Here is a 23,774-nt window from a genome sequence, read left to right as displayed (position 1 = left end):
CACATTTTCCAAGTTGAAGGTTTGGTTTATTATTAGAAACACTAATGTATTTGGTCCACTAGTTACCATGGAAACAACATCTGCACTGAAGTGGCTTCAAAGACACAGTGTTGGCTGTGTTTGCTTAGGCCCAGGCAGGTCCAGCTGCTAACCCACTTTGAAACGGCTTCACCAGGGCGGTGACTGACTGGTATAGTAGTCCCTGATGTCCCTTTTGACTGTGCCAGAAAGCAGTGATTTAAAGGGATTGTAGCTCCAACTTGGGAGGAGAGGGTAATTAGATATCCTGGTAAGGCCTGTAAATGGCCAGAAGGAAATGGTGACATTGGCACAAGTACCACCCTCGCTCTCCACCCTTTGCTGCATGGGCAGTGACTGCCCTGCTTCCAGCCATGTAGACTTGATCGGTGTGAGATACTGGCTGTGTGAAGGTGACCTGCTAGGCCAGTGTTGCCCATCACCTGCCACTCGGTGGAGTGTGTGTAACCCGCTGCTCAGTATGTGTTACGCCACCTTCCTCCCTGTGCCTGATCTGCAGAGGATACAAGTCTGCTACGGCTGCCCACTAGGGAGCTCAGTCTTTTAGCTCGAGCAGTAGAGGCTCAAAATCCCAGCTTGGGAAGGCCCAGGTTCAAAGTTTAGTGATGACCAGGATGGTGGTTGGTGTACGTACCCTTCCTTGCAACGGGGCCTAAAGTGATGTCACACTTTACTCCTGCCATGACCCATGCCCAAGCCCCGCTGGGGGGCAGGAAGCTGGGATGCACCAGGGCCCAGTATGGAGACTCACTGAGTGGCAGCCCCCAGCCCCCACCGATACTGGGGCATGGGCTGATGATGAAGACCCACTGCAGATTTCCTTCTGAAGGTGGAGTGGGAAAGGAGTAGTGAGCCTGAGTGAAAGGGAGGTGACTATAAGCGAGACTAAGGTCACGTCTTGTTCTGATTTAACTAAATTGGTAGAAAAACCGATGCAGCCCCTGAAGGTGGAGGCAGTTCTGCTGGTTTCAGAGTGTTATAGTGAAAGCTGTGAGGCACTGGTGTAAACACTTTTATGCCAGTATAACACCATCCACACTTGACTCTAAATCTGAAGCTTGTAGCAAAGGTGACTCTGTTAAGCTTAAAACAGTAGCCACCAGAGCTGAACCCACGGTGGTGTAATACCACATGACAAAATTCATTTAAATAAAATAAAAGGCTACAGGATTTCGTTACAATGGTGGAGATCAGACCCAAGGCATGTCTGTGTTTGCATTATATTAACTCGGTGTGTTTCATTTCTGCTGGCCCTTCGGGCAAGGACCTTTAGGCCCAAAGTAACCACCGTGCTCTCCCCATCACTCGGAGTTAGCGTTATGTCTGTGTCCATGGCCATGCCACACCGGGCTGCTCTCTCAGACATGCTCACTGTGTAGGGGAGACTCTGCTCTAGTGCTTTCATGGGAGACCTAAAGGAACAGGGGATTGACTGGTCTCTCAGGTGTCACTGAAGCAAAGCCCAGAGATGGTGCTAGGTGATGCTATGGAGCTGAAGATGCTTGTCTTTCAGAAACTTGTAAAACCCAGCTCGTCCTCGGGCCTGCCTTACTGTGCGGGCCTAATCCAATTTTGGGTAACCCTATTTGACGGCTCTCTGCCTCATTTTCCCCCTCTGTGAAATGTGGATGATATGCATTCATTTGTGGTTGGGAAGCACTCTGAGTACGACAATCCTTTATAAGGAGCTAAGTGCTATTTCCCCTGTAGCATGAGGAAGCTACATCTTTTAAGCTGACAGCCTCCCTGCACTAGCTACTGATGCACCAAGAAAGTTTTGGAATTCGAATTCAGTTCAGACTAGCCCCCACAAATTCAGCAGTTTATGCAAACCTCCTGAATTTGCAAATCTGGGGTCTGACCCTGTGATTCTAAGGAGAGGGGGCTCTGAGCCTCTCAGGATTTCTGTAATTAAGTCTTTGGGCTGGAAATCTCATGAGATTTCCTGGGACTTTCTGGTAAGAGATCCTGTTTCTGGGATTGCATTGCCCCTGCTGCTGGAGCCAGAACCTGGATATGGAGAGGCAAAAATAAGACAAGGAAAGGGGCAGCTGGCTGAACTTTTTCTTGTCTCAGAAGGGTTTTGTGTTGAGATTCAGCTTGGTGTTGGTGTGAGTTTTAAATGCGGTTTCTGCAATTTCTTATCAAGGCTGGTTTGCCCATCCCTGCTCCACAACAGCAGCAGCCGCAGTGTTCAATCCAGCCTGCCTTTCCCCTGAGTAAGGGGCAGTCATGCACTGTTGCAGGCTGGGTTTCTGAGTTACAATCTGTCTGTGGTTTCCTCTTGCTTGGTGGGGCATGTATCCTGCACCAAGTCTGTTCCTAGCACTCTGGCATGGCCATACTAGCCAGCATGTGGTAGCGGTGGAACCTGGGTGCCCCTCCTCCCCAATTGTAGAAGTGGCGGAACATAGCTTAATGGTAGCTCCTGTCCCGAGAATCTGGGTAGCAGCAACGAGGGGGCACCTTAATGGATCAACATTGTATTTCCCTTCCATCCCATTAATAGGGGACTGAATTCTAATACTATGGGGTCTTTCTGTATTGGATCTCCAGATCCAATCTAAGTGGTACGGGGAAGCTTCTTGGGCTTATTTCTCTATTACATGTTAATTTTGTAGATGTTTAGATGAAGGTCGTCTGCATGATTAGCCCTTCTGCGCAGTCCTCTCAGTACTTTGAGGACCTGGCTGGAAGGAGCATAGGGTTATTTTGTGGTCTCAGCCTTTGTGGAATGTGCTTGCCTATTGTTTCAGCAGTTCTTTTATTTACCTGGAAGCAGGCAATCTGAAATGTATTTATCTTTTTTAATGGCCAACTTTCTCTTAGATACTTTTGAAATAGAAACTGGATTGAAACTGGTTTTCAACAGAGCTTTATAGGCCGCTGCTGTCCCTAAAGCACTGCAGAGAGGAATAAGTTACAGTGGCTTCTGATGGAGCTATGCCGATAGATACACAGCAGCTGAAGGTCTGGGTCTCTGAGAGCCAAAGGACTGGAGCTGCACAAACCTGAGATGTGGGATTAATTACAGACTTGGGTCTTGGCAGACTTTTGGAAGTTTTGTGAGTTGTTCTGTGACACTGGGTTGAATTTGGGTCCAATTGAGGGTGAATCTGGGATGACCCTGAGCTGAGTTTGACACGAGTCTGGCTTGAATTTGCAGAGAAGCTGGGTTGAGTTTGGGGAGAAAGTCGGATAAGCATGAGCTGAGTTTGGAGAGAACCTAGACTGAATTCCAGGTGCCAGGGATGGATGTTGTTGTTGTGCCCAGAGGCAGTAATCAGGGTTTGGCACCCCGTTGTGAATGGTGCTATACATGCCTTTAACTAAAGAACAGTCCCTGACACAGAGTGCTTACAGTCTAAGTGTCAACAGGTGGGTACAAGCAGACAAAGGAAGCACAATGTAGCAGTGAAAGGGTAATGAACAGTGTAATAAGCAGTTATCCCAGCTCCATAACTGCTGGGGGAAGGGGGCAGTGTATCCTAGTGGATAGTGCATTAAACAGGGATACAAGAGATCTGGTTCTTTTCCTTGCTCTGCTCCTGACCTGGGGCAAGTCATTTCCCCTCTCTGCGCCTCAGTTTACTTTGAGATCTATGAAGAAAAGCACTATACAAGCTAGGGGTTATTGTTTCTAGTCTGGTGGATGGCTTGATAGTTGTTTCTGGCTTTGACTCAAAACCTGGCATTTTGGGTTCACTTAAATCCTACACTCACAATGTGAGACTTGGGGGGCGGGAGGGAGTGTGAACTACAGCACAGCATCTCCCCTGCCCTGCCGCTGAGCCATCCCCTGTGAGTCCCTCGCGGTGCTGTCAGTGGCTCCTCTGCAGGCAGATGCTGTGTCACCCCGTCACTCTTCATCTGACGGGATCTATGGGGCAAGAATTTGACCCAGTGCATGGAGCTTTGTGGAATTCATCGCTTCAGCATGAGCAATACTGAGCCAAATTCACTCTCCGGTGTAAGCGGGGATGACCCCATTGAAGCCAGTGGCCTGATGTCCACTCACGCCCAGGGTTGGATGGGCCGGTTGTCTACCACCTGTTTCATGCAGTGTTTCTGGTGTAATTAAGGTGGGTTGCTGTATCTCCAGGTGTTCGGGAGGGATCACACTCCATTCCAGTTTGAATGGGGGCGGGAGGGGGCTTATCACCAGGAAGGGATGCTTGGCTAGCAAATGGGGGAGCTGCCATGTAACCAGTCATAGCTCACCACATGGGAGCCTTGTCTACTGGGGGGGGAGGGGGATTCTGACCAGGACACCCCCTTCCCCCACCTTGCCCATTAGTTCCCACCTGGAAAACAACCATCAGAGATGGGTAGAAGGTGTGGCTCTGTTCCTGGGCGGCAGGCAGAAATGTATGGAACACTGCAGGAGGGGTGAGCAGCGTCTCTCTGAGGTGCTCCAGCCCTCCCTGGGAGCCTTCTGAAGCCCCTCCGCATGATCCCTGGGGAGTTGGTACCCTGTAGGCTCGGGGGTTGTACCTCGAGCATGGGGGAGATTGGTGCTCAGAAGTAGCCATTAGCTGGCCGTGGACGTTAGTGCTGCCAGAGCAACGTTACCACCGCTCCACACCTACGGCTGCCTGGGAAGGAAGCGGGTATGGCACAGGCATGGCCACCAGCCCCCTGGCTCTTAATATAGCCATGTTACCAGTGGTTTACACAGAGCAGTGAAGGAGGCGTAGGCCCCGTGGGATTGAAATTTGCTTTTCTCTGGGATCTTTGTTCTAGGAGGCCCTGGCACAGAAACTAGCCAAACAATCTTCCTACCTATCTATCCATCCATTCATTTACAGCATCTATCTATCTATCTATCTATCTATCTATCTATCTAATACAGCACCCGTCTCTGTGGTATCTGAGTTCCAGGAAGAGCTTATGTCAGGGCACCCAACTAAGCTTTTTGAGTCCTCTTTCCTGAGTCCTCTTTCCCCCTCCATAATGGTATGTGTTGGCCCTGAATGAGAAGTATTTGGGCCAGGAGAATAAATCATTCCCCCCCCCGGCAAATACCTGCTCACTTAAAACAAAATGAATTAGCTTCAGCCGTGCTTGTGCCCTTTAATACTTTTGCTTTCCGTGAATAGCCTGGTGGATGAGGTTATTGGCAGAAATGGCAAATGTTTAGCCAAATTGAGGAATATGAATAGAAAGCAAATGGAAAGCAGATTTCAAACTTGCATATTTTAGCCCACAAACTGATGCTAGGAGTTATGCTTATCCAGTCAGCGAGCAGAAATGATATCATGTGTGTTACCTTCCCAATCAAAAGTAACCAACAGGGTTAACATTTTAAATGTGTGTTGAATACTCACGGTTAGTTACATGCGGCCAGCCTGTGAACCAGGAACAATCTGGCAAACGACAAGTAAGTTAATAAAAAGCAAAAGGAGGCTGCACAGCATTCATTAGCTCCCTCTGCGAAGCATTTTAGCAGTGTCAGCCCTGCTAGTGTAACAGGCGGTAAAGAGAAGGCCTAAAAGAGAAGAAATATTAAAGATCCAATGACTGGAAGCTGAAGATAGATTACCTCAGACGGGAAATAAAGTGAATTTTTTTTACAGAGAGGTTATTACCATTGAAACAACTAAGCAAGATTCCTGGTGGATTCTCCATCCCTAGAAATTTCTAAATCAGGTTTGGATGTTTTTTTCCTAAAATAGCTGCTGTAGTTCAAACAGCAGTTGTTTCAGGGAAGTTTCATGCCCTGCGTTACACGGGAGGTCAGGTTAGATGATCACAGCGGCCCCTTGTAACCTTGGAATCGATGAATCTATAAACCATTGAGGCTGATCCTGATCTGACGTACACTTCCTTTACACCATTAACTGTGGTGGTGGTGGTTACCCCTGCGTTAGTGAGATGAGAATCCAGACTAGGGCCTTGTGCTTTGAGTGGTATGTGAAGTTAAATGTTCCCTGGGGAAAGGGAGTGGTTGAGCAACGTGACTCCCTGCTAATGTGCCGTGCTGGCACATTTCTGTGTATCGTACTGACTGAGAGGACGAAGATGGGTTTGATCATATGGGCACCTCAGAGGGCTACTAGATGAAGATGTCACCTGTGATGCTCAGCAGATCAGATCTGTTCTGTGGCTGACAGTTGCAGGGCAAGTATCAGCCAATGCGGGAGGTGAAGTCTCACAGGACTGGTGATGGGATACAGAGTTGTTCTAAGTGTCACTGGTTCAAATCCAGTTCAGGTCAGAAATCACCAAAAGCCATTACCAGCCACAGCTCTTCACTGAACTCATGGTCTCTGCCTGATTCCTAGTAGAGAAGAATCGTCATAGTCACTGGCACTAATTAGCGCCCTTTGTTGAAGAGCCACCGATGGGGCCATGGAGGTCTTGACAGTGAAAGTCCTACTGGGTTACGTTGAGTGTCATTTCCAGTGTGGCTTGTGCCACCTTTGTACAAGTGAATAAAGGGAACAGGGTTGGTGCTTTGTATGAACTCAGAATTGTCCTCTCCTAAGGCACAAGGAACCTTCCCCACCTTGCTCATCTACTCACTGAGCAGGCCTAAGGTCTGGAAGTAGGTGAGGTCAACAGAAATGGTTCAATGTCCTAAAACTACTGCCACGTTGGCCCCTGGCTGGCATCCTCCTAGAGAAGCCAAGGCTTGAGTGAGTCATGGATGCTGAGCTCCCTGCAGGCTGGTCCCTCGGCGAGGTCAGGGGTAACTCCCAGTGGGGTGAGTTGGGGGAAGCTTGCACTGCCCATTCTGTGGGGAGAGGCCTCCCCTCCCAAGGGCTGTCAATCTGGTGTCTTTCACCAACACGACATTTAAAGAGAAAAACAAACAGCATGTTATTTTGGAATTATTTGGTGGAGTGCTGTCGGCTGGCGCCCACCCAGGACGCCGCTCAGATCAGGATAAACACAATCTGGATTTCCTTTCCCTTTCCCAGTCTGCCATGGCCTCATTTTGTAGTTGGATGGCGGTTGCATGACTGCTTCCAGCAGGGCCCAATCCTGCCAGGTGCTAGATGCTCCTGCCGCAAAGTTGATGGGAGTTGAGGGTGCAACATCAGGTCTGTGGGGGCTAATATAAGCACAGGATCGGCAGGATTTGCGTTTCTTGATCATCAGTTGGACAGTGCAGAGAGGAGACGTGACTGGGCTGTAATGAATAGAAATGGGATCCTTTAATGAGGCTGCTGGTCTCAGATAGACCCTGTAACCCGATCCTCCTCTCTCAGAACAGATGCTTCCTACCATCACCACACAGGGTTTCCCTAAGTCCCTGCCTGGACACAGCAGTCATGGAAGGGACTGGAGACTGTACTGATGGATTGTCCTCATCATTACCAGCTTTCCTCTGAGGGAATAGCTGAGGCCCTCCTTCCCCTTGGGAATTTACACTATGTTGGAAGGGAAGGGCTGGCAGGGAGCTACTCTTCTGTCTCAGGCAAGGAGCCAAGATTCAAAAGATAGCTGGGCCCCTCACTCCTCCTCCAGGCCACCTGAGCGCCCTCCACACTTTAATGTTGTGCAAGGGTGGAGCACATAATAATAGCTCTTTGTCCTAAGTAGGGCCCTGTGAAAAATCGTGGTTTCATGGACTGCTCGGAAATTGCGAGATTAGCCCAGTCCTGTGATTTTTCCAACAGCAGAAGTGGGCCTTCCCTCGTGCTGCTCTCATGCATGGTGCGGCAAATGGCAGTGTGATATCAGAGCAGCCGTTCCGGGGGGGCAGGGACTCCGCAGCCGGTTATATGCGAGCCAGAGTTGCCACTTCTGTCACTTCTTGAAACACAAGCAGTCGCGGCCTCAGCGGGAAGGCGGAAGCAGGCATCCGCGGGTGTCGGTCTCACACTCAGTGCGGCTCATGGGTGAAGTCCAACCTTTTCAGATTTGACTGCCTGAAGTTGGGCCATTCAAAAGCGGCCATTGAAAAGGCTGCCTTAAATGACTTAGCCAAGCAGGTCAGTGGAAGAGCAGCCGGGGATAGGCCTCAGGATTTATCACCAACAATCACTTACTGTAACCTCCAGGCCGTTTAGCTGGGTAGCGAGAAAACAGGCCTATATAGGTCCAATCCTGCTCCTTTTCAAGTTGGGGGCTGTTAGGAGCAAGTTCAGGCCTTAAGAATGTAGAATTATCTTCAAAGGGAAGTAGTGGAAGCCTCATCCCTTTGGTAATCTGTGAGTGAAGTCAACAAAGCTCTGGAGAATATACCGAACGACAATGTCTCGCCTTTGCTAGGGAGAGAGACTAGGTGAGTGAATCAGTCTTTTCTTTCCTTTAATTTCTGTGGTTCTCTACTAGACTGAAAGAAGCTTTCTTGACGCTGTTTATTAATAATCCACGGTGTGATCACTCGTCAGCATTGAGAGCACTGTCAGAGCTGTTTACTAAACACAAATTGCCATGTGGTATCTGGGGAGCGAGCTCTATACAGAGTGAAGAATTAGCAATTGTTAATAAATAGTAGCACATTAAGATGTCTCTCTGGGTGATTTTTACTTGCTATAATTATGTGGAATTGCCTGTTAGACTGGCCAAATTGTATAAAAGGGGCCCTAAATTCCAAGAATACGTTTCCAATAAGCTCTCTATCAGTTTTTAAATAAGATGCTTGTTACCACATGAAGGAAACAAAAGGATGTAATGGTTCTTTGAATCTGTCTTGCTGAAGGGATACAAGCAGAGCTGAGGAAGGCCCTGGTCTGATGCGGGGAGGCGAGAAAGAGAGAGAGGCGGGGAAGAAATGAAAAACTTAACTTACCGCTTCTCATGCGGAGATCCCAAAGCACATCACAAAGAATGGGAAGTGCTATTATGGCCAGAAGCTTTGGAGTCGAGTGTAGGTTTGGGCCCCGCCCTGAACAAAGTGATGCTAATTAAGCCCAGGAATTGATACGGGAGGCACTGTAACATAGAGAAACCACACTGAATGACAGTCCCTCCCCGGGGTCCTGCCTGCTCCAAAGGGGCAGCTCATTGCTCTCCCCTGAATGAGCATTACACACTTTATTTATGCCTCTTGGAAGCCCCTGGTCCTTTCCCCTCTTACAGTTATTTTGCTGGAGCAACATAAGGGGGAGTGGGGGAAAGTGGGGGAGAAAGAGCTAAAGAGAAGAAATTGTCTATACTGGCATTGTATAAGAGGGGCAGTTTGGGGTCCCTGTGCCCAAACCTTTCCCTGTGAGGGGGTGCTGCTTAGAAAACTGCAGAGTTCACCCCCCTGGCAGCCTATGGCTCCCCGGCAATGCTGGCCCTTAAGAGTCTAACCTGACACGCTCCCTTCGCTTTGATTGTAGCCTCTGCCTGCTCTCACTGAAGTCAGTGGCAAAACTCCTGCTGACTTCAGTGACATGGGACCCACCCCTTACCCAGGTCCTGCTCCCCCCCACCCCCCCACCCCGCGTGATCAAGCGTGTGTGTCAGCGTGTGCCTGGCCTTTCTCTCTGCAGCAGAGCAGGCTGAAGTGTATGTTTGGCAGCAGCAGGTCCACGATATTAGTACATGCCAGGAGTTACTCTTCCAAGAGGTGAAAGCCGAGCCTTCCCATGGGAAGCACCATCTGTGCCTGGAGTGTCACCACTGTCCCTAGCTACTGGCCCAACGAATTGTGACGGGACGACTAGGCATCAGTGCAAATTACATTGAACACTGAGGGATGCTCAGAAAAGTGACTGGGTAAGAACAGCGCCTGCTTATTCAACCGCTCTGCTCCCTGGGTGCGTGTGAGGCCCATCTGCTCTCTCTGCTGGCAAGCCTCAGTGTTCATCTCCCATTAGCTCTGCAGAGCCCTTGGAGCTGCAGCAGAATTGCTGGCTAAGGTGCTGTCACAGGGCACCTGTGCCCTGCTCTGGAAGTGCAAAGGGGCCTTAAAGTGAGTATAAATCGCTCCAGCAGCATAACTTGGGCCGTAAGTTCATTGGGACTAGCTGTTCTGTGTTTGTACAGCACCTAGCGCGGTATGGTCTAGGTCCATGGCTGGGACTGCTGGGAACTACTGCAATGCACAAAATAATAATAATTAATAAAAGGAGGCTTAAAATGAGAGGAAATTATATTTGCACGCCTTTTAAAGTCATCTTTACACTGTCAGAATGGCATGAAGAGGCCTTAGCGTAAATGAGAATTAGACTCAGGATCTTTATACTGGTAGACCTGAGTGAATGCTGCCAAAATCTATTTGAGGATAGTCAGCCAGATGGAAACAGCACATTCAGTTCATTGGCATTCTACTCATTTTGATCATTTTCTGCAAACATTTCTGCACATTTTGTCTGGTTGGTTGGTTCGTTGTTTCATTCATGCAAATGTTCACTCTTCTGAGTACTGGTGCAAATATACGTTTGTGCAAAGGTGTGCACTGGAAACATTTTTGTGGCCATCTTAGAAACTCTTTGGTGTCCCTCCTCCTCTTTGTAAAGTTTCAGTTGTTCAACCAGGGAACAGAAACAATACCATGTGACTTAGGCGACCACTTGCAAGCCATGAATGCTGACCAGTTGAAGGCATAGTAGCAAATGGTTGATGAACAATCCCTGGGGTGACATATATTCGCCTGAGGTTTGATCAGAAGCCCATTCAGGTTAATGGAAAGATTCTTATTGATATCAGACCCATAAAATATCCATGAGACCATTTTGAATTCCAAACATATTTTTTTAAAAATCAAAAGTGTGTTTGCAAATAATTTGGGAACAAAAGAAACAGTCAAAATGCCTGAGTTACATTGTTAGGGTGATTATGTCAAATAAACAGTTTGCTCAGCCCTGATCACCACTGAGGATGTGAGAGGCAGAAAGAACAACATGTGCAGCATTGAGAAATATCATCCTTTGACTTAGTTCTAAATGGAGCTATCTTGATGCAGGGGCACGAGCAGAGAAATGGAGCAAGGATAATGCTGCTGCCTTAACAGAGTCACATTTCACAGTGTTACTGGAAAAAAGAGAAGGAAGGAAGGAAATGTGGAGAGAGAAAGTGAACGGAGAGGAGGGCTGAAGAGAGGAAAATAAGAGAGGAGGACTAGGGTAAGAAAGAAAAAAAAACAGGATCTGGAAAGACGGCTGTGAAATAGAAGGCAAAAGGGGCCAAAATGGGGAGGAAAGAAAGAAAACGGAGAGAAGTGGCTAGGGAGAGGAAGAAGGAAAAGAGAAAACGGGATGGTAATCAGGAGAGACAGAAAGCAAAGAAGGAAAAAAAGATGTCTAAGAAAAAAGGAAGAGCATCCATCTTCCCTGCCAGGCAGAGAGATTAGGTAGCAAGGAGAGCAAACAGCCCCAGGCAGGAGCATTCATTATTCCACCCTAGTTGATGTCGCGGATTGCAAATCCTTCCATTCCTTGTCCTTGCTCTGTGACAGAATTGCGGGAATTGGAGTTGAGACTGACCTATTGTACCCTTTCGCTATGGCAAGAGTGTCTCCTCTCCTATGGTCCTATGGCATTGTCCCTTCTGGATTTCAGTGCGCCAAAGAGGGCTTCCACATGGCACCCAGCAGGGTGGGTGGGGTTGGGACAGGACAGAATGTCTGCAGTTTTAGACAATCTCCTCCAGACCCTGGTGGCTCTCAACGTGATGGAGACCCAGTGTCCCTGGACTGCACATCTGGAAGTGGCTCCTTTCCTTCCCAGTTGTAGTGCTTGCCTGATAAGTGTCCAGATGAGCATCTCCCCAGGTGCGGGCCGGCCTGTCTCTTTGATTTATCATGATAGAGTGCCGCCTTCTTCTTCTTCTTCTTTTTTTTTTTTAATAATCCAACTCTTTTTTTCCCCTCCTCCGAGGAAATTTTCCTGGCGAGGCTGAGATCCTACAGCAGTTGATCGCTGTCTGTCGGGGGCTTTAATTAGTCAGAGGGAATAAAACAAAGGCTGTCTCTCTTGCTAAAGAGAAAAAGGGAAAGGAAAAAAAACCCAACCTCGTAAACAGAGAAACAAAACAGAATCCTGAGCTGACTGGGACTGACCCTGTGAGACTTTCCGTTCCTAGGGATGTCACTTGTGCCCAGATCCTCGAAAGTATCGATAGATTTCTCTGGGAGTTAGGTGCATAATTTCTTTCAGGATCTGGGCCTTACTACTACCATTGAAGTCAGTGGGACTTCCAGGATCAGACCTTTCATTCTGAACCACCTTCCCAAATTGTGCAAACATTCTTCAACCCTAAGAGCACCGGGTTAAATCTCTTCAGGGTTAGGGAATGAGTTGTATGCTATTTTCTCAGTTAGGGTCTTTCAGCTCAGTCCTCGCAGATGAGGTCCTGACCAAGGCTACCCTACCTAGCCAAGAAATTTCATATTTGTTCTATTCCTCTTTTATGATTTTATTCCACAATGGAAGGTAAATTTGCCTTTAAAGGATTTTTTTATATTTCTCCATAATATTTATTCCTTAATATTTTACATATTCCATTACTCATTTAAATTGTATATATTTTGACCCATTTGGGAATATTAATTGCTAAAATTTCAGATTTATCTTAATTTGTTTTAAAGTGGAATAGCTTTCCCTGATTTGGCTTATTATTATTACACATCAGAATTAAAATATGTGATAGATTCATAGATCCCAAGGCCAGAAGGGACCATTGTGATCATCTGGTCTGACCTGCTGCATAACACAGGCCATAGAACTCCCACAGAACAATTCCTAGAGCAGGTCTTTTAGAAAAACAGCCAATCTTGATTTTAAAATTGTCGGTGATGGAGAATCTACCACCACCCTTGGTAAGTTGTTGCAATGGTTAATTATTCTTACAGTTAAAATGTTACACCTTATTTCCAGTCTGAAATTGTCTAGCTTCAACTTCCAGCCATTGGACCATGCTAGACCTCTCTCTGCTAGAGCGAAGAGCTCATTATCAAATATCTGCTCCCCATGTAGGTATTTATGGATGGTAATTCAGTCACCTCTTAACCTTCTGTTTGTTAAGATAAATAGATTGAGCTCTCTGAGTCTATCACTATAAGGTGGGTTTTCTAATCCTTTAATCATTCTCATGGCTCTTCTCTGAACCCTCTCCAATTTATCAACATCTTTCTTGAGTTGTGGGCACCAGAACTGGACATAGTATTCCAGCAATGGTTGTACCAGTGCCAAATACAGAGAACATAAGAACGGCCATACTGGGTCAGATCAACGGTCCACCTAGCCCAGTATCCTGTCTTCCGACAGTGGCCAACGCCAGGTGCTTCAGAGAGAATGAACAAAACAGGTAATCATCAAGTGATCCATCCTCTGTCATCCATTCCCAGCTTCTACAAACAGAGGCTAAGGACGCTTCTGAGTATGGTTTTGCATCCCTGCCCATCCTGGCTAATAGCCATTTATGGACCTATCCTCCATGAACTTACCTAGTGCTTTTTTGAACCCTGTTATAGTCTTGGCCTTCATGACATCCTCTGGCAAAGAGTTCCACAGGTTGACTGGGCATTGTGTGAAGAAATAATTCCTTTTGTTTGTTTTAAACCAGCTGCCTATTAAAATAACCTCTTCACTCCTACTCAAAAGTCCCCTGTTTATGCATACCGGGATCACATTAGCCCTTTTGGTCATAGTGTCACACTGGAAGTTCATGTTTTATCTACCATGACCCCCAAGTCTTTTTCAGAGTCACTCCTTCCTAGAATAGAGTCTCCCATTTATAGCATACCTTCTTTGTCCCAAGATGTATATATTTACAGTTAGCTATATTAAAATGCATATTATTTGCTTGCATCAGTTTACAAGCCATCTAAATCACTCTGAATCAGTGACCTGTCTTCTTCATTTTTACCACTCCCTCAATGTTTGCATCATCTGCAAACTTTATGAGTGATGATTTATGTTTGTTTTTCCAGGTCACTGATCAAATGGGTTAACAAAAGACCATGCAAACACTGGGTAAACCTCAAACAAGACGAGCCTAAGTATAGCTATTTATAGTAATGTGTGGGTTAGAAAGAAATTTAGGTCACAAAAAATAAAACAAAAGATCACCCATTCATCCAGACCACCTTCACAGCTTTAACCAATTTTTTTACGTCCCTGTCACCAAGGCCCTCTCCTTTAGCGACTTTCATTAATAATCAGGACTGTATCCCTAGAAATATCAAAGTGACTATTCCTTGTGGGCAAGAACTGAGATTACTCAACTTGGACAGCTGTTCTTGGGTCCTGATTTGAAGTCATACCAAGAACTATGTAATAATGCAAATAATGTAAAGATCCCGTATTTTCAATATTTAAGTATCAAACACTGTATTGTGAAATCCGGATACAAGATGGCTCTGTCTAGACCTTTAACCATGTTTGAGGGGTTGACCCAGGAGCAAGCTGGAATAAAAAGGTTTAATTTCAAAGATACATACAATTTTGATTGAAAAAGATGTTGATAAGAAAACAACCCAGATGAAAAGATAGAAGAAAGATTTGGATGAAGAAATTCATCTGGATGAGTGGATCTTTATGTGGGAGATCTACATCTTCAATTTGTATAGCTAATAAATAATTTTTTAATTAATTACTATCTAGATGGCATTTGACTGCAGTTAAAATCCATCATATTTTTGCTAGTAGGAAGCACTTCATTGGAGTGGTTGCAGGGAAATGTGTGGTGTGTCCAGGAAATAGACAGTTTGGGGAGTAAATTATTAAAAGGTTTAATCTTACTACAGAATGCCAACATCCTAAAAAGCCTTTGCCTGCTTATATAATGCTTCAGTAAAATATTTCTGATTTAAACAGAATGACAAATTACTTTCTTTTTTATTATCAGAGGGGTAGCTGTGTTAGTCTGTATCCACAAAAACAATGAGGAGTCCGGTGGCACCTTAAAGACGAACAGATTTATTTGAGCATAAGTTTTCGTGGGTAAAAAACCCACTTCACTTTCTTTTTTATTGTTATCAGCAAGACTTTGTATTGCACGTTATTGGAAAAGTGTGACTTCTCCTATGGAATTGTGGTATAGGAAAATAAGGACTGTCCTAGTGATGGAAAAACTTTGACACCAAGAACGTACATAAGAGAAACACCAGAAAGAGGAGAGTTATTTAGAAATTTGCTTATCCTTTTTAGCATACTCAGAGAAGGAGGGCTCCCGCTGTCATCAAGCCAGAATTTTTAGCCAGGTTCTTTGATTATTAACCTGATCCTGAATAAGTAATAAGCAATGTACGACATAGTAAGTTAACCTTCTATTTTAACTTTGCTTTAATAAAATGTGTTTTGTTTTTGTTTTTTTTCAAATGGGGGGAAGGGTCCTGTTGGCATGGTGTGGAAACAAGCCAACCCCTGGCACTTTTTGTAGTAGTAGATGTTCCCCACAGTATCCTTGGCCAAAATTTCTCCTCATCCTATTCCCTTCCACCCTAGTGGTGGCTGCTTTTCTGTGGTGCTGTGGTTGGGTACAATAGCTGTAAAGTGCTTTGGGAGCCTTTGGATGAAAGAAATGAAATCATTCATCTAGTGCTACAACAGACCCCTCGGTTTATGGAACTCATTCCACAGGGGGAGACGTGGTATGAGAATGTGGACTGGTGGCCAAAGGTTTTAGGAGGTGAAATTAGAAGCATTGTTTCATGTGGATGGGGGATTTGTCAATTTCAGGGGTAAAGTTTTGTCTTTTGTACACGGAGATTTGGTAGTGTTGGAGTGGAGTTTTGACAGAGTTTTGTTTTGGCAAGGGAGGACTTTAGGGATACAGCTGGGAGGTGTAATTTCCAGCTCTGGTAGACAAATGTGTGCTGGTTTTGACTGAAAAATATCAGTGTAGCTGCGATGGTAGGTGTGGCGGCTCAGGTCACCTGAGTATGTACCTATTTGTGGCACGCTAGTTAGATCAAAGCTAGTGCAGGTGCACGTGTACATCCACCCGAGCTAGAAATCATGCATACAGCTTCCGTGTAGACGTACCCCTAGGAAGGGGTTTCTTTGGTTTGAGGCTCCTATCCTCACCTGAACTGTACAACTTTGTCGTACTGCAAGCCCAAGTTTTATGGACATGGGAGAGACATGTCAAAACTGGGACTGGCTGATGGAAATCAGGATGCAGATTCAGCTCTTAGACCTAATTCCTTCTAAGCCATGCAAGGATGCAGGCCAACCTGCCAAGCTGTCACTTCCCCGCAAGAGCCAGTAAGTCAAGTATGAGTTCACCTTGAGGGAATGTCCCGGTTTACAAAGGCCTGAACATGTGTGAATTACCTTCAGTCTGGTTCTCTCACTCAGGAATCCAGGATCATAATCAAACACTCTCCCTCACTTAATGTAAAATACAAACATTGCATTAGTTCACTGCCAGCTCTGAGGCATATTTTGGGAGGGGGAGGATTGTTTTTAGTACAGCTTCCTAGGCTTCTCTTTTCTCCTGGCCACATGAAGATTCACTTCAATGAGACTGGTTAAATATCATGTTGCACTTTCTGCGAATCCCTGGCCACCAATTACTCTGTTTGCGTAGCAGCCAGGGGGTGCCGCTCTGACAGAGAATGTTGCAGGGGGTAGTCAGAGAGCAGGCCAGGAGGACATTTATCTAAGGTAATAATATGGTGCCTATTACAATAGTACATGAGCTCCTCACACTCTTTAATGTGCTTATCCTCACAGCGTTTCAGGGCAGGGCTATTGTCCCTCTTTGACAGATGAGGAAGTGAGGTACAGAGAGACCAAGTTACTTGCCCAAGGGCACGCAGAAAATCTGTGGCAGACCAGTAAATTGGACACTGCTTTCACGAGGCACAAGGCAATGGCCTAACCACTGGACCACCCTTCCTCTCTGGAGGGAAGGCTTCATATTGTTATCAAAAGAAGTGCCCTTCCCAGATTTGTTTTTGTAGAGCGTGGTACACAAAGCCTGGGTGCTGAAGGGTGTAAACACCCAGGGAGGGAGCGGAATTCTCCAGGATGGCCCCAGGGAGTGCAATGGTCTGAGCTAAATCCCCGCTGAAGTTAATGGGAAGATTCATTCTCATTTCAGTGGGCTTTGGATCGGCAGCAGAAGTAATGGGATGAAACTGAGCAAAAGCCAGGTTGAATTCAGGCCAGTAAATATTTCCGGATGGTGAGATCTGTCAGACTGCAGCCTGGTCTCCCAGGGAGGAGCAGTGGAAGCCCCATCACTCAAGTCATTTCTAACTAGAAATGGCCAAGCTCTGGGCGGATACCATACTGCCACAGTTGTGGGTGATGGTGGTACTAGAATTAGGAGATTCCTGGACGACACTGAAAAGAGCTGGAGCTTGGTTTCACTTTCCAGGCCATCTCCCACTTATGTTTTCAAACAAGCCCCTTCATGCTGTATCCCATGCTGCCTCTCACGCTTGGGAGGAGCTCACTGTGGACATCTGCAAAGCCACCTCATTGTCCTCCTCACAACTCTCCTTTGCTGTGAGGCACAGTGAGGCTGCTGGTGTGCAGAGACCACAGCCTATCATGCTGACCTATATGATTTCATTGGTCGTACTGCCCCATCTCTGTCCTTCTGTGGTCTCTTGCCTTAAACTTGCCTTATACTCAGGGTACATTTACACTTACAGCTGTGGGTAGAGTGCAGACACTGCATGACCAGCTAGCACAGGTATAAATAGCGGTGTAGACGCTGGGCATGGCTTAGGCCAGTGCTTCCCAGCCTGGGGTTTGTGAACTCTTGGGGGTTCATGAAATGTATCAGGGGGTTCTCAGAAAAAAATTCTGTAATGGCGGACAGAGCCGTCCCTAGGGACCCCAACCCCCAAGCCCCGTGACCATGATTTTCTGGCAGAAAAAAATTAAGCTTTGTTGTAATTGTGCATTGTTTGCCTGGACTGCTCAAGACCCGAATGCTTGTGGGAGGAACTCTTTATTTGAGTTGACTTCTTAAATACCTTCATGAGGTTTCACGTCTGGTACTCCTTGATGAAACATGTAGGAGGCTTAATTGAAGTGATCTGAGCTGCAGAAGTGAAATCTTGGAAGAGTGTTGCCATTTTCATAATGTCATAAAATTAATAATGTAATGATAAATAGTGTGTAATAAGCATGTCATTAAAAAAACAAATTATTTCCAAGATCACTGCTTCTATAATTTATGGTCAGGTAAGGGAGAAAATCCCTGGAAATATTCATTTTTAGGAGGGGGATCGCAAGATTTGATATTTTTGTGAAATAAAATGTTAAAGGCTGTTAAAGGTTGGGAACCACTGGCTTAGGTGAATAAAGTAGCGCAGAATTCCTTCCTCGCCTAAAGCCCCAGGGTTTATACCATACATGGCTTTCTAGATACCCAAGCAGTGCGACTTCTACACTCCTAGTTTTAGCAGTTGCATCCCATGTCTGGCCACTACCAGAGCCTTTCCCCACTGTAGTGGAAGGCTCCAGCAGTGGGGAAGGGTGCTGGGCCAGAGCCTTTCTCTGTGCTTGTAGATACACACCGCAGTGAAAAGTGAGGATGCAGGCTGCCTTTCACTGCGGCGCATAGCTACATGTATGGCACCTGTATTCTGCGCACTGCTATAAGTGTAGACGTAGCCTTAGATTGTAAGCTCTTTGGGTCAGAGATCATTTTTTTTGTTGCTGTTCTTGTTCTGTGTTTTTGTACAGTGCCTAGCACAATGAGGTCCTGGTCCCTGGTTGAGGCTCCTTGGCGCTTTGGTAGTAACAAATGAGTAATAATAATAAGGAGCTGGAAGCAGGGCATTCTTGATGAGGCCCTTAGACTCTGGAATTCACTTCCCCACATGTTGGTCAGCCAGAGATTGATTTGTTAACCTTAGAGCATGTGGCAAAGCCCATCTTTTCTGACAGGCATTTCAGGAAGAAGGGAGTTCCAGCTGGTGACTGATGTAGACGTCACGTTGGTTGGAACTATAGGACGGGTTGTTTTTTAGTTTTTTTAGGTTTCTTTTCACTGCAATGTGATTACTGGTAATTGGATACTTGTTTAGTTGGGACACTGAGATATTGCATTGCTGATTTTGATACTTACGAGGGTATCATTATGTGTTTTTGATGAGTAAGAGGTGACTAGAGCTAGGGGCTAGGTGCTAGAGAGATCTAAATTATGAAAGAAACACCTGTTAAAACAAACTGCAGTGTATAATGATGGGTGAATTTCTCAAAGGGCCTGAGCTGAAGCCTGTTGAAGTTAATGGAAAGGCTCCCATTGACTGCAGTGGCCTTTGAATCAGACCCCAGATCCAGAATCTCATTTAGGTTGAGCGTCCAAAGGTTTGGACGCTTCTTGAAAAGTTTATCCCAAACTCTTTGGGCTGGAAATCCTGCAAGATTTCCCCTGGAGTCTCTAGTACATCCTGGTGGGGTTCAGTTTATAAACACTTTAAGAAGAGTCTTGCTCTTCATTTACGCCTCTAATGAGAGCCAAAATGTGCCGAGGGCCCACAGCAACCAAACGAAACAACCGAAAAAACATCACCCAGCTTTTTCAAACTGCAGGAAAGGTTCAGAGAGGTGCAGTTCACTTCTGGGCAAAGGTTCAGCTCAGTTCTCATTTGGTCCAATCTGTTTGCTTGTCTCTAGTTATCAGAGTGTATTGCAGAGTTAACCGCATGCGGACTACTTGTCTGTGAGGGCTGCCTGTTCCTGTCCCAGATCCACGCAGAGCCAGTGCTGGGGGATGTTTATGTCAGAAACCACCTCGTTTCAGCAGCTGTAGCAATAAACCTGGATACCGGAAAACCTAATAACGTCATCGTCCCTGGCCTCACACCCCCACAAGCTGCCTCAGTCAGTTCAATCACAAGGGATCATTCTCCTCTGTCATCAGCATTGTGGATTTCTGCTAGCTGTTCTGTATTCATTCCAAGCCGGGAGCATTGACATGGATAGCATGGAGCATGGTGGATAAGAAACATGCAACAGAGAAATTCACAGTGTAGTCTGGAGAAGGGGAAGTTTCGCCATCCATGATCTGGAGAACCAGGTTAGGAGGAGCCACTATGGAGCACTTGACACTTCAAGAGCACATGGCTGACAGGAGCTGTGGGTTCACACATCAAGAGAGAGATATTCCTCTCTCCCATCCCCAGTCATGACTTCTCCAGCTATGCTAAAGGCTGGTCAGGTCTAATGCATAGGATGAACTACCTGTACAGGTTCTCCCTCCCACGCCCTCCACCACCAAACCTTTTAAAAACTGCCTTGCCATGTGTTTACCCCCAAAGTCTCCACTCATGGGCAGTGTCTGGGAACCAGTGAGACCACTTGCTATTTGACCCAATAAAGGTCTCAAGCAAAAACATAGACAACCTTAATGATTAATAGACCCCCGCATCTCCTTCTGCATGAATAACAAGCCAAATTCATCCCTGGTCTACCTCCATTGCATTTGGTGCCGTTACACCTGCAATGAGTTTGGCCTCATAGAGTTTAAGACAATCCTTCAATGCCACAGCCCAGTTTTGACCAGCCAAGTGGTGGGTCCACCAAACGGACTTGGCCACACAGGAGATCAGTTCATACCATTCTTATCCCCGTCCTGTATGAATTACTAGTTACTAGACTCCCCCCTTTCTTTCCATGAGTGAAACTAATTTCGTCCCCCTTCCTTCCTTCCCCTACCCGCCACCCACTGCGTGGCAGAAGAGTTATAGCTGAACTGAAAAATTAGAAGTGCAAATTCTTTACTTCAAGGATGAGACCATGGGACCCCCCAAGGCTGAACATCCAGGAATCAAAACAATATGGGATTCAAACCATAAGCGTGAAAGGAAGTTTGGGGCAAACGGAGGAACTCAGGAGGAGGGAGTCACCATAATATGATCATCTTCCCCTGCTGTGGTCTCAGATGCCATTTGAGGATTTGTATGTTGGCTGTGAATGGGTAGCTAGTTAACTCCTTTCTTTTCCCAGGTGAGGGGACAGGAGGGAGGTGAGGGAGTAGGGGCAGGTGGGATTCTGTAATTTGGGTGAATTCCCTCCAAGTGTACCGGCTTGCTGTGCATAGGAAGAGACGCCGGGTGCAGTCGAGGAAGGATGGTGAAACAATGGCCATTCCAGCTGGATGTTATCACCGAGTTTATTTATTTATTTTCCCCTTCGCTTGTTTTGTCTCCTTGCCTGCCAGATGGTGCTTTCTAATTGGTGGAAGATTTTCACCCTCTTCTCATCCTCCGAGCTGCAATGATAGCCGCTCCCAGAAGAGCTGATTTGTAAACATGCGAGCGTGCGGACCGCCTGCTGCCATTGCCTCATTAACCCTCTCGGGAGCCTCGTGTTAAAGATGAAGGGCCCAGTTCTCCTCTCTCAGGCAGCACTCTCACACTGTTCGTCTGCATTAACTTCACTGGAATCCCTCCCGGTTTACACCAGTCTATGTGAGAATAGAATCAGGCGTGATGAGAGGCTGGGTCAACCAAAAATGTGTCTGTTTCTCACATCCTATTTGTTTGTTTCAGTTTGATGTGGTCGCCAGGTCAATTGACACGTGCTCAGGCAATTGTGGGGGAAAGCTCTTGTTATGAAACCGAGCTGGTAGCGTTTGCTGAGCATCCTTTTTGTCTCTTGTTTTCTCTCTTTCAGAACATGGAAAAGGTGCTGGTCCCTTCTGTCACGTTAATCGTAGGCTGTGGAGTATCTTCGCTGACGCTTTTGCTCTTGATTATCATTTACGTCTCTGTCTGGAGGTACAGATTTCTTTCTCCACTTTTCTCACTGGGCACAGCAGCTGTCACCTGGGCTGGGTGGATTCTGGAGGTTCTGCCCTCCTGTTGTGGATGTTTGGGTATCCGAGGTAGAGCCATTTTCTGACGAGCAGGTGCTGAAGGACGTGGTGTTGGTGGCTCAGTAGATGGCATTCTCTTCTCTGGCACATAACCCAGTATGGTGCTGGCTGGAGAGGCAATGGAGCTAGTTCTCTGAACACTTGAGTCACAGACGTTAACATTTTCAAAAGTGACTCGCTATTTTGGGGTACCTCGGTTCTTGGGTGTCCACCTTGGGACACTTTAAGAGGCCTGATTTTCAGAGGGTGGTTGCTCAGCCCTTTCTGAAAATCAGGACCCTTTAAGGTGTCTCAAGTTGGAGATGGGCAAAATCGAAGCACCCAAAATCACTAGTCACTTTTGAAAACGTAGGTCCGAATGATCCCACAGCAATTTTCATAAACTTAAGGGTATTAAAACCGAGCATCCTGGCCTAATCCCAATTTAGATAGCTACATTCTGTCTGCCTAAATTCCCCCTGCAGTTTCAAATATGGGATTCTTCTTCACTTCCTGTTGAATAGGGTTACTGTTCACCATTAAACAGCTGCTGTGTATCACCCCAGAAGTAGCTGCATTTTTGTGGTGGCTTTGACTCCTTAACATACAAAGTTTGATGCATCCAAGGCCTGCACTGGCATAGAGTCTCCAGAGGAAAGACCCCACTCAAAGCCCAGGTACATGTAACTCTGTAGTTTATAAGGCCAGAAGGGGCTTAGTCTGACCTCCTGCATAGCACAGGCCATTGAACCTCACCCAGGGATTCCTGCATTGAGCCCAACAACTTGTGCTTGAGCTAGAGTGTATATTTTAGAAAGTCCAACCTTGCTATAAAGACTCCACATTACAGAGAATGTGCCACATTGCTTGGTAAACTGTCCCAATTGTCAGCTACTCTCACTGTTAATAATGTACACCTTATTTCCAGCCTGAATTTTTTAGCTTCCGATTCCACCCGCTGGGTCTTGGTTTGCCTATGCCTGGGGAGTGAGTCGAGGTGAGTTTGAGGTGAATGTTGGGGCTAGTTTGTAGCAAGATTGGGCCTCAGTTTTATATTTAACCTGAGGCTGAATTTCCAAGCAAGCCAACTACAGGCAGGAGTTTCCAAGTGAGCCTGCGACTCAAGTTTGTCTAGGTTAAGAAGCTCTCTATGATCAGAATTTTTCTCCCTATACTTACAGCCTGCGATCAGATCGCCTCTTAAAGTCTCTTTGATAAGATAAATTAATTGTGAGGTTCTTTAATCTCTCACTGTAAGGCAGGTTTCCAGATCTCAAATCATTTTCGTGTCTCACCTCTGAACCCTCCTCATTGTTTCAACATCCTTTTTAACGTGCGGACACCAGAACTGGACACACTTGCAGTAGCAATCTCCCCTGTGTTGTATGCAGAGGTAATATCTCCTGCTCAACAGTCCTCTGTGTATTACACATCCCAGGATCAAGTCAGCCCTTTTAGCCATGTTATCTCTTACAGACAATGGGGAGTTCTCAGAAGTGGGTCCAGCTGTATTATTCCTAAGTCATTACCATCCGAGTCCAGGAACTCCGCAAACCTGGCCTTTTGCCAATGCATGGGAAAGTAGCTTCTTGTTACAACAACGTTCTACCCACATGGTGTTCTGTGGAGAGCACTTACTGGAATTCAGCTGCTTTGTGGAGATTTAGCTGAGAATTTCCCATGCAGACTTTTGGACAAAGGCAGCTGGAGCATGTGTGTGTGTAGGCTCAGCTTGAAAACCAACCTGCTCTCATGAATAGATTCACTGAGGCTGATAATCTGGAAACATTCCCAGAGTTTTGCCCAACTAGAGTTTGCTTCTGTATGAGAAGGCAGAGAGAGGAAAAGGGAATGAGAGCAAGAGGGAATGGGGGAGTTCAGGACTTTTGGAGAATGGGCAAGATACCTGAGAGAACATGAAAGAATCCTCGGGTTCTCAGTCAAATCCTCAGAAGCTGTTTCCCCATACTGATACGTGCCAGGCTATCAGCGAGAGTGGGTTGGAGCTTTTTGGCTCCAGTGACCAGTTCAGATACAGTCAAACTGGCAGAACGTGGTTCCAAACTGAACATTGTTACTGTCTG

The 23,774-nt window shown here is 46.3% G+C and overlaps 1 protein-coding gene across 12 annotated transcripts in view; it reads left to right on the top strand.

The window, feature by feature from the left end:
- Nucleotides 1-23,774, top strand: part of ADGRB1 (adhesion G protein-coupled receptor B1) — a 366,154-nt gene that overhangs the window by 266,247 nt on the left and 76,133 nt on the right. For 7 of the 12 annotated variants that reach the window (XM_043539002.1, XM_037891907.2, XM_043539001.1 and 4 more), the window contains 2 exons: nucleotides 21,510-21,613; nucleotides 22,619-22,687. In XM_043539002.1, the coding sequence (XP_043394937.1) occupies nucleotides 21,510-21,613; nucleotides 22,619-22,687 (173 nt within the window). The remainder of the gene's footprint in view (nucleotides 1-21,509; nucleotides 21,614-22,618; nucleotides 22,688-23,774) is intronic. The other 5 variants (XM_043539007.1, XM_043539005.1, XM_043539006.1 and 2 more) reach the window with 1 other exon arrangement.

The sequence above is a fragment of the Chelonia mydas genome, chromosome 2 (genome assembly GCF_015237465.2).
Source record: "Chelonia mydas isolate rCheMyd1 chromosome 2, rCheMyd1.pri.v2, whole genome shotgun sequence".
Classification (NCBI taxonomy): Eukaryota; Metazoa; Chordata; order Testudines; family Cheloniidae; genus Chelonia; species Chelonia mydas.
Note: the sequence above shows the minus strand (reverse complement) of the source record. Positions and strands in the feature narration are given on the sequence as shown.